At 34.4% G+C, this 14,489-nt stretch overlaps 1 protein-coding gene across 2 annotated transcripts; it reads left to right on the plus strand.

Annotated features, from left to right (window-relative positions):
• The first annotated feature begins 347 nt into the window (after positions 1–347).
• Positions 348–10,181, plus strand: LOC113237297 (allantoinase-like). Of its 2 annotated transcripts, none has more exons than XM_026473689.1 (11): positions 348–366; positions 2,459–2,649; positions 2,756–2,907; positions 5,018–5,132; positions 5,233–5,379; positions 5,985–6,045; positions 7,044–7,137; positions 7,237–7,450; positions 8,052–8,181; positions 9,563–9,768; positions 9,966–10,180. In XM_026473689.1, exons 1-11 carry the CDS (start codon positions 363–365, stop codon positions 10,101–10,103), a joined length of 1,452 nt encoding a protein of 483 aa, XP_026329474.1. In that variant the 5' UTR covers positions 348–362; the 3' UTR covers positions 10,104–10,180. The 2 variants fall into 2 exon arrangements, with proteins under 2 accessions (XP_026329474.1, XP_026329473.1); XM_026473688.1 differs by lacking the exon at positions 348–366 and adding an exon at positions 2,151–2,360 and having other exon boundaries at positions 9,966–10,181.
• The last annotated feature ends 4,308 nt before the right edge of the window (positions 10,182–14,489 follow it).

Below are 14,489 nucleotides of genomic sequence, written 5' to 3' on the forward strand. Positions count from 1 at the left end.
TGTTATTGTTTGATTATCTTGTTGTCGAATAGGTTTATAATACTAAATATGATAAACTTTGCATAGTTAGTACTGTACTGAGGCGTAGCTCTAATGCGTAGCGAGAGGTACTTCTAAGAATATAAACTGGGATTAACTTCAAAGATTTGGTTTATTTCACATTTTTTTACATAGTTTATACTTTCAGTCTAGGATGTAATATGTAATATGTCAAGATCTTATGTTTCCTTATTTCAATTCTTCAAAAGCATTCTAATTACAAATACTATATTCACTAGCTATATTCCGCCTGCAATTCTACTCATAGAGTAGAGCCTAGACTACAGTACTGTTAGATAACAAGCAATAGAATACTCCTATGTATGGGTGAGTAATTGCTTATTATTATTAATTGGTTTTAAGAACCACAAATTATCACATAATGTGAATTACTGAACTAATGATGACTGGATGATTTACATCCTTACAACAAAATTTGTTTTAAAAATTATAATATAAATTTTAAATAATATATAATATAAATTTTAAGTTTACGTTATCTAATAAATTATTTTATAGCAGCTTACCACTTATCAGTGTTAGTCTGAAGATATAATTACTTACTGTCTACAATTTTTTTTTCATACGACGAGCTGTGCGGAGGCTATTTGCCTTACCCAAATCTGAAGCAGCCTTTTTTATTCTCGAGGCTCTACCTCCTCGAGGAGGGGCAGTATGTTAGCGCCTCCTTGGATGCTTTGGCTGCTGGCTACGATGGCTTGACGTTTATTATTATTGATTTTATTTTGTTCTAAAGAAAAATGTCATATTTTTATTTTTCTCATTGTTATAAAGTATTCTTAAAGAAAAAACCTTCTGATTTACACTAATAATGGAGTCTTATTTATCGGCGTTAACATTTTGGTAATCATTTAGCTAATTATGGAAATCAACAGGTATACGATAGTAACGTTATGGTAAATTTTCCGTTGTTGGCGTCGATAGATATTATGTGGCTTTATGTTTACTTACTTTTTGGTGTTATGTTATAATTCTTAAATATTTTTGTAGCAAAAAGGAAGTTTGATAGTTCGTTTAATAAATTTAAGTAATAATAATGTGGACATAATAAATTTACTACGGAAATTTGGAAATTATCAACACTGTTCGCTAATTTAAGTACACTAATAAAACCGACCTCAAAAGTTCGTGGATTTACATCTATTTGCCAAATTTTATTGAAATCAGTTATCGGAAAGTGCACGAAACCGGATTCATCCCCTAGTTTGCCACCCTTAGAGGTGGAAAATTATCTTCAAATTTAAATGGGATCAGTACTGAGGTACCATCTTTCCAACAAAAAAATCATAAAAATCGGTTCACAAATGCGGATTATCGCGTAACATACATACAAAAAACAAAAAGAAACATACAGTCGAATTGAGAACTTTCTCCTTTTTTGAAGTCGGTTAACAAAAGATACAAGTTAACGTGTTAACTACAACAAGGTTTCCTACTAAATTCACATTAAATATCACGCTACATAATACATTTGTTAGGTAAGCTGTTGATGTATTATGATGTAGATGTATTAAGTAAACCATCACTAACGTATACTTACCAAAACTTAAACCATTAGTAACGTATATTTTCATAAAATCTGCCGAAATAAATCGTTACTAGAAAAGATAAACATTTGTTAGAAATATGTAAATTGATTCATTTGTATTTTATTGAACCAATGTATGCATGATGTACACTAAATGTATGAAGACGGTTTGGTATAGTAATTAATATCTGTAGAAACCTTGAAATTTTGCACAACAATGAAGACTGAAACTGACGTTCGCGTTAGTTATTAGAGTTTTTGCTGGAAAGTTGTACGGAGTGTGTTGCAAAGAATACCTTAGTGATTTCATAGGTGCAGAGTGAGATGAGCTAGACATACCCAGTGATAATCTTCAAGCTAATCTTAATTGATTAATGATGAAGAAAATCTGAAAATCACAGCCCATTGAATGTTATTGGTTCCGGTTGAATCCATGTTGAATCTTAACTTGATTCTTAGTTCGAAGTACTTTATATCTAATCTAATCACGATCTTCTGTTTCTTAACTATTATATAGATGGGTTCTACGCGATATATCAATTTGTTGTAAGACTTCCTATATCCCCGTATTATATAAACAAACATAATTCTTTGCATTAAACGTTTCATAGGGCAGTAAAGGAGCTGTCTAGCCACACGGTTACTATAATAGCGATTGAAACTGATGAAAATTGTCATTAACGCGAGCACCGTCTTCACGGAGCTTCAGTTTGACGTCTGCGATTCTATACAATGTTTTTCGTACTTCTGTTCACCGGATTTTTGCTACTGTGTACGTAAAATTTTATACGATTGAGTTGGTTCGTTAGACATACTTAATAAATTGTAATTATTTTTATTTTTTTGCTGTCTTTTTCTGTTCGTGTACAGCGAATATATCATGTCGAGATTTAAGTTTTGTGCAAAAACAAACGCAAAGACAACTATTCATCAGTAAGCGCGTGGTAACTGAAGCCGAAGAATTCGACGGAGGAGTGCTAGTGAATAGACGTGGAAAAATTGAAGGTGTATTGAAGCGGTCGGCAGTTGACGCAATTCTGCAAGGAAACGAGGACTTGAAGGTACATAGATAAAAATATAGTTGCGATCAATTTAAAATTAATTACACATAAAATTAGGGATTACATCAATAATAACTTTCTTAAGTAAATAGTTTCGAATATTAAGGTAATAGATGGCGGAGACATGGCACTAATGGCTGGTGCAGTGGACTCTCACGTACACGTGAATGAGCCTGGCCGAACCTCTTGGGAAGGCTTCGTGACAGCCACACAGGCCGCAGCTGCTGGGGGGATCACCACTATTGTTGATATGCCCCTGTAAGTATAATTAAGTAAGATTAAAAAGCGAACTGTTGAATGGACGCAAATATCTATTTATTAATGAAAGTAATGATAAATTCTGTGATTATTAAGACTAACGCATATTCGGTAAATTATCTTACATTTGTAAATAATTACAGCGACCGAGTTAAGAATTCTGTTTTGTTTTGTTATTTCGGCTACTAAGCACAGTTCGATACTTCTGAAAAAAAAAAAACGTTTGTCACTCGCCTTTGCTTCAAAACTTTGTATGTAATTGGCTTTTGCGCCTTTTCGTAACTAAAGTATCGATTTGAAGAGGTTTGAAATGTTATATTATGTCAATAAGCATTTAGTCTTTCACGGACAAATAAAATAATGCATGTGGATGTATCTCTGTTGGGTTTTTAATTTCGTTGTCAAGTCAATTTCACATTTTTTATATAATAATAATAATAATAATACGTGAGGCGCACTATAAATTTCCGGAATGAATAAGAAAAAATACTATAATGATCAGAAATGAATTTATTGTTTCTCAAAATATTCTCCGTTAGCGTTAATGCACTTTTTCATACGAATGAACCAATTTTGAAAACATTTATGCCACTCCTCCGTGACAATCTTTGTAACATATTTTTCATACTCTTCGACAGAGGCTGTCGAAAATCAGATGATGAAAATCGTTGACCGCAGAACTGGTTCAAATTTTTGGAAATAAATAAAGGTCACAAGGTCTGTACGCGGGATGGCTCATAAGGTCAACGTTGTTCACCTTCAAAAATTGATTTGTCTGTCTAGCCGTGGGAGAACTGGCATTATCGTGGTGCAAGATGATATGGCGTTTACGGTTATTTTTACGGAGTTTGTCAATAACTTCCGGCAAACTAAATGGTCATGTACCAATCACTATTCACGGTACAACTATTCTCCAAAGCAACAATAGCCACGTGTCCAGGTTTATTAAAAAAAGAAGCAATCATCCACTTAGAGGCACTTTGCACGCGCTCCACTTTGGTTGCTGGTGTCGGCTCATCTCGAAAGACCCATACGCTCGATTGCTACTTTGTTTTGGGATCGTAACTATAAATGCATGTTTCGTCACCTGCTACAATGTCCAAATTTGACGCCCCTTCGTTGAATCTGGTAAACTTGGCATTGCACCAAGTGACGCGATCCGTTGAGCCTCAGTCAAATTGTGTGGGATCCACCGAGAGCACGGCTTTTTCGCATCCAAATGTCTGTGTAGTATTGATTGTATTTGACTCATGCCTATGCCTAAAGATGCCCGAATCTCATGGTATGTCACATGCCTGTCTGTTTTGATCATGCGGCGCACAGCATCGATGTTTTTCTTGTTCACAGCAGTTGACGGGCGACCACCACGAAATTCGTCACTGAGATTCACACGACCGCGTCTGAATTCTGCAAACCAGCTATAAATAGTCGTCTTGCATGGAGCTTCATCGCCAAAAGCATGACTGCTAAAGCAAGCATAGCTGTTAAATTACACTTAAAGTCGTAGAAAATCATACTACGAAAATTTTCACGAGTTAAATCCACGGTGATGTAGACAACCAATTTCTAGAATGACGCCACAATGTAAAAACAAGTGACAGCCAGAAAATGAAACAAGCTGTATTCTATAGCCAAAGAGTTGCATTTTCAAGTGTTGTAATATTTTTTTAAATATTGTTTATGTAAGTGGCCAGTTCCGGAAACTTATAGTGCGCCCTATGTACACGCCCTACAAACACGGGATAGGTACAGAAGCATACAAACAATCCCTTTTTTGTAGTTTGGCACCAATAATATCTTAATGATATCCTACATAATCTTTTCTATAGTGATATAACAACATACCTATGAAAAGATATTTTATTGTGATACACTTATTACATTTTATTACACTTTGCGTAAATTAAGTTTGCAATGCTTATTTTACTGTAGTTAAATAAAATATATTTCTATTGTTAGAGTTGTATAATGTTTTATTTTTCTAATCTTTGTATTTAATCTTAATCTAATCTAATGTAATATAATCTTAATCTAATCTTTATATATTTTTCTAATATTTCGGTCTTGTACTGGAATACATGTAAAAGTGACTTTGTGTGTATTTTTGCAGAAATTCAGTTCCCCCAACTACGACATTGAAAAATCTGCAAATTAAAGCCACTGCGGCGAGAGAAGAAGTTTACGTCGATGTTGCTTTTTGGGGAGGTGTCGTTCCGGGTAATGAGGCGAGTGCATTTAAAATTCCTAAATATTTATACCATCGTTTACAGAGATTTTTCTCAAAGTAACTGAAAGTTAACGTTACCGAATTCTAATTTCTTTCAGAAAGAGCTACATGATCTCATTAGAGCCGGAGTGGTAGGGTTCAAATGCTATTTGATCGACAGTGGCATAGACGAATTCCCTTACATACAAGCCGATGAACTGGAAAACGTGTTTGCCGTTCTCAATGGCACAGGAACTGTTTTAGCAGTGAGTACCTTTTTTATGTAAAGTAGGAAGCAAAAGAGCAACATCCGTTGAGCTGCCTATGCCTTCTCAGCCTTTGAGAGCCCAGTTAACACACTTTTTGAAGAACCCCATGTCATAGTGCAAAGGAAATACTTCAGGAAGAAGACCATTCCATATCTTGCAGTCTCAGTGGCATATTAAAGACGGTAGAACAAACACAAAGAGTCAACGTCTCTTCGTGGACTAAGGGACTTCAAACCGTTTGTGAGTTTAGGATCATCGAAAATATGAACATCCTTAACGTTGAACGGAGTCACGTCAAGTCAACCTAATGAACTGTATTATTAAAATGTAGGTAGTGTGACGAATAAAATTATATTTAGAGAACTTAGATCGGTTTATGTTTAAAAAATAACATATTATTTGATGAAGTAAGATCTGAAAACGGTAAACAAATCAAGTATTCTGATATCCCTTTCAATGAGTTATTTAAAAATTAAAGTTACGTGTTCGATGTTAGTACAAGAAGAAGCAAAGGCCGACATGCGATTACTATAGTACACGTACTTAGTAGCTTAAAGGTAATTTAAAATTACTACGTTTTACATTTCTGTGTTTCGTTCCAGTTTCACGCTGAGTTAAATGTTACTAAGACCAGTAATCAATGCTACGGCAATTATTGTCCAAGTGAGTACAAATTGCAGACACCAATAATAATAATGAAAATATTGCACAAAGGGAAGCTTCTATAAATATAAATTTAATATGTGATAAATAAAACTAAAACTTAACTGCCATGAGAGACTGGTTTCCATGCAAACCCGTTACAATTATCGATTTTTATGTAAAAGTAACAACGCTAGGAAAAAGTCTTTATGGCGTCTTTGTTGCCTTGAAATTTCTTTACTCTTTTGAAATAATTATCACTTAGGACGATTGAGAATTCTTATGTAAAAATATGTGAAATATTTAGAGAGTCACTACACTTAACGATGCCGAATCGGCTTGAGGCTGTCAGAAAAAGCTTTTTATTAAATAGCTCTATATTACATGATTTCGTTTTCTCCTTCATTTTTGGGGGTTTTTGCCATAATCGCGACGTAAACAACGGGTAACGGGGCACGAATATTCCAGGCCTCTGCTATCCATCCTCATTGCTTGGTGATCTCTACCGCCTTGTACGACACCCGCGAGAATTAGGGGTGGTTCTTAGGGGGACTTCTTTCCGCTTTATTTTCGTGGTGCCACTAATTTCTTTGGGCTGAAATGATGTTGATGACGATAATGGGTGGGATAAAGAATAGTTTTTTCTGACCAGTTTATTGCGATTCATTTTTGAATAAATGTGGTGACTCCCAATAGACATAATATATTATTTTATTTTATTTTACAACAGGAAGAGAGAAGATATAATATTTTTAGTTCGTAAGGATCCTAGGAAGTATGCTCGTGTCAAAGATTTGCTCACTATGAATGAGGAACTAAAGAAAGGCTTTTGATGAAGTCAAATATGTTGAAGATCAACAATAAATCGGTCACCATGTTTCTAAGACTGATAATGAATGACTATGAAAATAAATAGCTAAGAAAGGTTTTTTTAACATACAAATTAGATAGTTTTTAGCAAGTGTAGATACGTACAGAAAATTGCAGTGAAAAACATCTTTAAATTTACTTGTTTTTAGGTCCTGAACTCTACGGCACTTATCTCGCATCACGACCCGATGATTTGGAAACAGCTGCAGCTTCTTTGATTGCTGAATACGTTCCAAAATCAGAGTATGAGAATAAACTTACTGTTTTTTTACAGAAAGTTATAAAAATAAGAAGTTAAAAATATGCTATAATACCTAATACAATTTCGTACGATGTTTTTAGCGTACATGTCCACGTAGTTCACGTATCATCAGCAGCTGTAGTTCCGATTCTTGAAGAAGCGAGAGAAAAGCGAATCCAAGCTGGTAACAAAAGATGGAAGGCAGGAGTCACCGCTGAAACCTGTCATCATTACCTTACTTTCGACTCCGACCAAATTCCACCTGGACATACGGAGTATAAATGCTCCCCACCTATTAGAAATAACACAAATAGAGTATGATTAATTACATTATGACAACTAATTATTTTTCAAGTTCAATAAATTTCAAGATCTTGATTTACCTAACTTCCAGTCACAGTGATCATATTAATCCATATGAATGTTTGACAATTTTGCACCATGTTAGTTAAAGGATTACTAGAAGTAACGAACAACGAAATTCTATGTGTCTCTTTGTATATTATATTTTTCATTCGATGGTTCTTTAAATTACAATAGCCAACGGAAAACTTTACGAATCCTAAATAAGTTAAGATTATTGTCATCAAGTCACAACAGTATCCGCAATGTTTAGAATTTTAAATATAACAAAAGACAGAGCAAGTCCGTGAATTAAGTAAGATGAATGATCGACAATTTTGCACCATGTTAGTTACAGGATTACTAGAAGTAACGAACATCGAAATTCTATGTGTCTCTTTGTATATTTTTCATTTGGTGGTTCTTTAAATTACAATAGCCAACGGATAACTTTACGAATCTTAAATAAGTTAAGATTATTGTCATCAAGTTAAACAATAGCCGCAATGTTTAGAATTTTAAATATAACAAAAGACAGAGCAAGGCCGTGAATTAAATAAGATTATGTTTGCAGGAAAAGTTATGGAGCTATATCGAACACGGAAGACTAGATTTAATTGCGTCAGATCATTCGCCAAGTACTGCTGACCTTAAAGGCCCTAATTTCATGACAGCTTGGGGTGGAGTGTCATCTGTACAATTCGGTAAGTATAAATTAACTTAGCTATCTACCAACGTGTCGTCAAAAAAGGGTAAGACCTTGAGTTGTTTTAAACCAGTGTTTTTAGTCTTGAAGTATCATGTGAATATCACGTTAGCACACTAGCAATAGTAACAACAAAACAGTAGGTTACGGAAAGTATTGTAGGTATGTATATGATGAAGAAAACTATTGTACATTTATCTTGCTACTGATTGCATACTATCTTTTTACATCTACGTGTGCTTTGGATGCTGGTCTTACCATCAAATCCAGTTTCCAAATCCAAATTCACAGTTACCTCAAATTCCTGACGTATACTAGTAAGTAAAGTCCTTCTAGTACAAGAGCTCGTTCAGGGCAGTACTGTCACCGTATCTATTTCTGCCGCTGCTAAAATTACAGGCACATGTTTGTGACGGTGTGACCTGTTTACACCGTCATCCCACCTTTTTGTATCGCCTCGCTCCATTCGTATCGTATCGTTTTACTTCTTCTACTCATATTTAAATATTAAATTTTGAATTGTTCCATTTTCCTTCGCATTCTGATTTTATTTCTTTCAAGCAGCGATAGCGGATACTACTAAATCAAATTGTCAATTTTTTTTATTCTTTTCAAGTTTAATCATAATACAATCAATGTAAATCATATATCGACCATAATAAGCGAATAACAGTCTATCTGTCATTCAACATTATACAACCCGATAAGGGGTACCTAAGTGCCTAAATTTAACACCTACCAATTTTAGGTTTAAGTTTAAGGGAGTGTTTTTTTATTAATGTGCTGTTTTTCTACATTTACCTGTTATTTATTAGTTTTTTTTCTTTACTTTGCCTTTTACTTCAAGTTAAATAAATTTGTGGACCGGAAGTTTTCTGTTTTACTGCCGTGTTCCTGATCACGGTTATTAGGATTACAACCCTTTCAGGTTCCTTGCCATATAAAGTTCTGAGCACTGCGACTATTATGGGTGATGGTCTCGCTTACCATCACGCACGCCTTATTCATCCCATTCCTTGATATCATAAAAAAGCTTTATTGCACTATCATCTAAAACTTATGACGTAACTGAAGTTTTGTAATAAATAAATAAATAACGCACACATTCAACATAGCCCCGCACTAGGGAAACCCTGTGTCGCGGGTGCCATGGACACACACATAGACAACCACAAATTACACCCAAACTCACGAGAGAAAGAAATGTAAGCCATACAAATATTTCTCCCGGCCCGGGAATCGAACCTGGGACCTTTGCGTGGCAGTCCGGTATGGTAACCGTTCGGCCGCGGAGGAGTAATATACGTATATAGAAAGCCAGTGTTTCAATAAACGATTATTGAATGAACTCCCATATTAAAATGTTTGTTCATGCTCAGGTATGTCGATATTCTGGACCGAAGCGAGCGCTCGAGGCTACGGACTAGGCACAGTGAGCCACTACTTATCAGCTGGGCCTGCGCGCCTCTGCGGCCTGCAAGATAAGAAAGGAGCCCTCAAGGTCGGCCTCGATGCCGATCTTGTCTTCTTCGATTCAAGCGCTTCTTTTGTGGTCACGCCTAAAGAGATATTGTACAAAAACAAGGTAACTCTGTTATTGGTTTCATTAACGAATTTATTTAAAAATAACGCTGAATATGAGTAAAAAGAATTGAATGACTGTCCGGATACGATAAAGATATCCCTTAGCCAAATTGTCGTATATACATAAACTTTATAAATTTGAAATATATTTTTTATTAATAATGGTTTAGAGAAATATTATTTTTATTTTTGTTGCAGATAAGCCCGTATATGAATAGAGTTCTAAGAGGCAAAGTGATGCAGACCTACCTTCGAGGCCAGCTGATTTACGAAGATGGAGAAGTACTCAGAAATCCTAAAGGACAATTACTGCTAAACAATGATTATTTTAATTAAATATCTAATACAATAATAATAAATAAATAAATATCACTAAGTACACATACTTTGATGCATATATTACATGCTATTACAATAGAAAATAATAGAAAATAATCTTTATTTTATTATTTATTACTCTTGATGATTTTGTTTTATTTTACGGCTTACAACAAACAAAATTGAGTAAGTAATTTTTTTTTTAATCTATGTAGTTACTATGCACATTGATTTCTTTTAGAAATGTCTGTATATTTTGGATTGGTCTCGATTTTTCACTTAGAGTATTGAGAATAGAGAGAGAGGCTCTCAGTTCAAGAAAATTCTCATGTTAATTCCATAAAGCAAGAAGCAACAACCGTAGAAATATTAGATACCATAAAGAAACGTGGAATAGTGCTAATTCAATGACCAAACCTGTTATAAACATGGTAATGGGCCTAAGAAGTATATAGAATACATGGAATAATGTTACTTTTTTTCATTATTGGCATTTCACGCATCATCTCTTATTAGCGTTAATTATAAGTTTAATTTAATTTAGAGTTTTATTTCGTCAAACCCAATTTTAAAATTTCGAGCTACTTTTGAGTTTTCATGTACCTTTATATATAAGCTATTTACACAACAAGTGCTGGGTAATTTTCAGAAAAAATTCAAATAATGGAAATCTTTCAAAATACTTTTCTGGAAAATTGGAAAAAATATAATGAACAAGACTATGAATATGTTTACGTTTACACATACTTTTAGCATGGGTTATAAAATAAATAACTAAACGCAAATTAGAGTAAAACGAGGTTTCAAAAGATTGGATTAAATTAATCTTCGCTGTTGCTCTTGAATTTATTGTGTCATTTTCGTAAACAAACCCATTGCAATGATTGGTATTTGTGTCTATAAATAGCGCGAAAAGTTAAATATTTGGATCATGTGCATCTCATGATGATGATAAAAGCCACTGGTACTGGAAAGTTGATCGTATAAAAAAGTAATGGCTGCGGAAAATACAAGAGTGAAACAATTTAGTCTTATCAACATTGACTTACAAAAAGTCAATGCTTATCAAAGATACTTGCCCTCACTAGTTGGAGAGGCACTTTAAAAAGAAGTATTTCGGAGCCCACTAATTACAGATCTATTTCAAAATTACCGACTTCTAGTAAAATAGTTTTGGTTGTCGACACTCTCGAATCGGCTGGTGCTCTGTGATTGGCCAGTGATGCTGTCCTCCGCAAACGTTCCTTCGAAATATCAGGCTTGCTAGATTACAAACTCACGCGACGCAAAGAAATCCATTGCAAAGCAAGCGGCTGGTGCAAACGAGCGACTCGTAAACAGTCCTGCCTGCGCGTACGCGACAGGTCCTTCCTTGCGTATGCGCGAAGCGCGTCACGCAAGCAAACGAAAAATGATGTGAAAAAAGACTCGTGAACTCGGCATAAGGCTTTTGGTTGTCTAAACCATGATACTTTGGTCAAGGAACTTCGCCGTTATGTAGTGGTGAACCGTGGTATGACCTTTTTATATCTTTCTTCAATATTCGAGTGATTGTGTCCAAAAAGCCGGTGTAAACGTTACAAGGTCGTCAGGGTCTACAACTGGAATGGGTGTCCCTCAAGGTAGCATTCAAGATCCATTTTTATTTTTGTTTATTTATAGGACTTTCCTTGCTTCATGAAAGGTATAGAATAAAAGACATTTATTATCAAGAGAATTTTATTGTTCGTTGATAATATTTTCCTATTATTTGAAATTTGAACTAAACGACACCAATATTCGTATGACGAATGTGAGCAATAAATATTTTAAAGGTAGACTGGTTTGTGGTTAAAAATTGCTTCATAATAAGAAAGACAAACAAATTGTGTAAAATTTACATTAGGTACCTAATGTTAGACAATCGGACATAAAAATCATAATTAGTTGTAGATACAGTTTTTTTACAGCTTCTGCGTATTTGAACGACAAGAATCCATGGTAATGGTCCGCTTTGTTCTTTCGGTGGAATCTGCCTTACGAACGAATATATGAGGGGCGTTCAATGTATTCTCGGTATCGGGGTGATTTAGTAATGATGAAGGTAAATTATCTCATTAGCTAATAAACAACACTCTCTGAGGGCATAAATGCAAAATTTCGTTTAATTCAAATTTTATATTTAAAATGCTAATAATCTTCATTTTCAATTATTTTTTCGCATTTTCGTGAAGAAAAATAAATAAAACAAGCTGAGTCTTGATTGTCACGTTGTGAATTCGGATCACAGAATACTAACTCACATTCGGATTTATAGTCTAGTGTTAACTGTTAGTGTCGCTAAGGAGCATATAGATGTCGCTGTCATATTTTTACGAAATAAATATCGCGTATTTTTATTTAACGATAAATTATTTCCGATGTAGGTACTATTAAACAAAAAATAAACAAAATATTGAAGAGATGTATGCACACAAATAAGTTCAACTGACTTTTAATCCTTACAAATCAACATTTGGACAATAAATTCGAAAATAATAATGTTTCCACTGCGTGGGAGTAACTATTTTAAGATTGCTTTTGACATAAGAACAAAATTACTTTAACGTTAAATTCGCGGCATAGTACGAACTGAGTGAATGAATAGTCACAAAAGCTGCCAATAAAACATCATAGTTTTAACATTATAATAAGCTTACTTTAAGCATGTCATGGTACGAAAAGTCAATGTAAGGTTAAAGTAATATTGTTTTAAGAGGTTGTGGTAGGCTTCTTCCTTCATTATCTACTACTCAAAAGCAGTCAAGTGAATTTAAATGGGGTAGAGAAAGCATTGAAGATGACTCTCGTGCCGGCGGCGGGCCGGGAGAGTTAGTGAAAAACTTGTACTTGAAGATTGAGATCATATGAAAGGCAAAATTTTAACAGAAACAACTAAGCTATCCGTGAGTACCATTTATATTATCCTTCATGACCATTCCAACCAGAAACAAGTGCGAGTCGAATGCTGTAGAGATTTTTTGGAGCTCTGTGGTGAAAATTCACCGAGTATTTTGGACCGGGTCGCTACCGGAGATGAAACATGCGTTCATCACTATGATCCTGAGAGCAAGCAGGAGTCCATGCAGTGGCATAAAAAAGAAACAGAGCTACTAAAGAAGTTTAAAGTCACTCCATCGGCCGAAAAACTCATGACCACAAAAAACGATATTTTAGGTCACATGAATGAGATTGCAGTAACTCGAATGATTTTTTCATAAACATAAATTAGAAAGACGGCACAGTAATGAGAATTATTATTACAAAACACATTTTATCGTTCACAAAAGAACATTTAACATGTAACAAAAATTTTAATATAACTTCTTGTATCAAAATGCTTCATCCGTGTAAGACCATCATCTATCTATATGTAATTAATAAAGAAATCTAAATAAGTATTTTGTTAATGTCATATAAACTTTGTCGTACAGCAATATATCATCATCAACATCATCATCATGATCACCGTCATCATCACTACAATCATCATCGTCATCATCACCAACATCATCATCGTCACCACCGTCATCACCACCACTATCACCATCTAATTGTTATATTTCATGTAAATGTTTGGCTTAAAGTAACTATTTGACTTAAAAGTAGACAAGAATGAGAGCGATAATAATATTTGGATAAATTCTTAATTGTCAAGTATGTCAAATATGCTGGACCGTTATAAAAGTGCATGGATTTTAAAGTTCCCTTTGTCTAATTGATGTACAATAAAGTTTATAAAACTATTGCTTAATACTTATTTAGATAGATTGCTTTGCTCATGCAAAACAACGATTTAGTCACTAGCGCTGAAATTAGTATTTAAGTCGATTTTTTGCTAATACGGAGATGCACAGGTTACTTGACTGTGTACACTCCAATCCGACAGGAGCCCCTTCTCACGTGTGCGAAGGGTGAAGATGATGCGGTATGAACTTTTGTTATTAGGAGGCTTTTAGTTGAATTGATACTAATGATAAGAAAATTGAAACACATTTTGTATTCCCAAGAAAACATGTTTGTTTATAATAAATTGGAAAGTTACGGTATGTATTCGACGTGTAAGTTATTAGAGTTTATCCTCGACGGGAAATATTGCGATTTCCTCGAGTGTTTAATTTTTTTCTTATTTTCTTAAAATTAGGGCGACATGGAACCGACTTCCATGAATGAGAAATTGCCCACTTTTTTAATTTTTATTTATTACTGTGACGTAGTAAAGTAGTATTTTTATGTGCAACACAGACTAAGTAAGCAAGCAATCAAATTAAATAAGTAATGCTTAGCATTCATGCAATAACATAAAGGTCAAGTCAAGGTCAAGGAAAGGGACACATTTTTGGATGTTATCTGAAAACGACCCCGCTACACTTGAGATTCAAACGA

This window comes from Hyposmocoma kahamanoa, unplaced genomic scaffold (genome assembly GCF_003589595.1).
Source record: "Hyposmocoma kahamanoa isolate Upper Pololo Valley unplaced genomic scaffold, ASM358959v1 93, whole genome shotgun sequence".
Taxonomy (NCBI): domain Eukaryota; kingdom Metazoa; phylum Arthropoda; class Insecta; order Lepidoptera; family Cosmopterigidae; genus Hyposmocoma; species Hyposmocoma kahamanoa.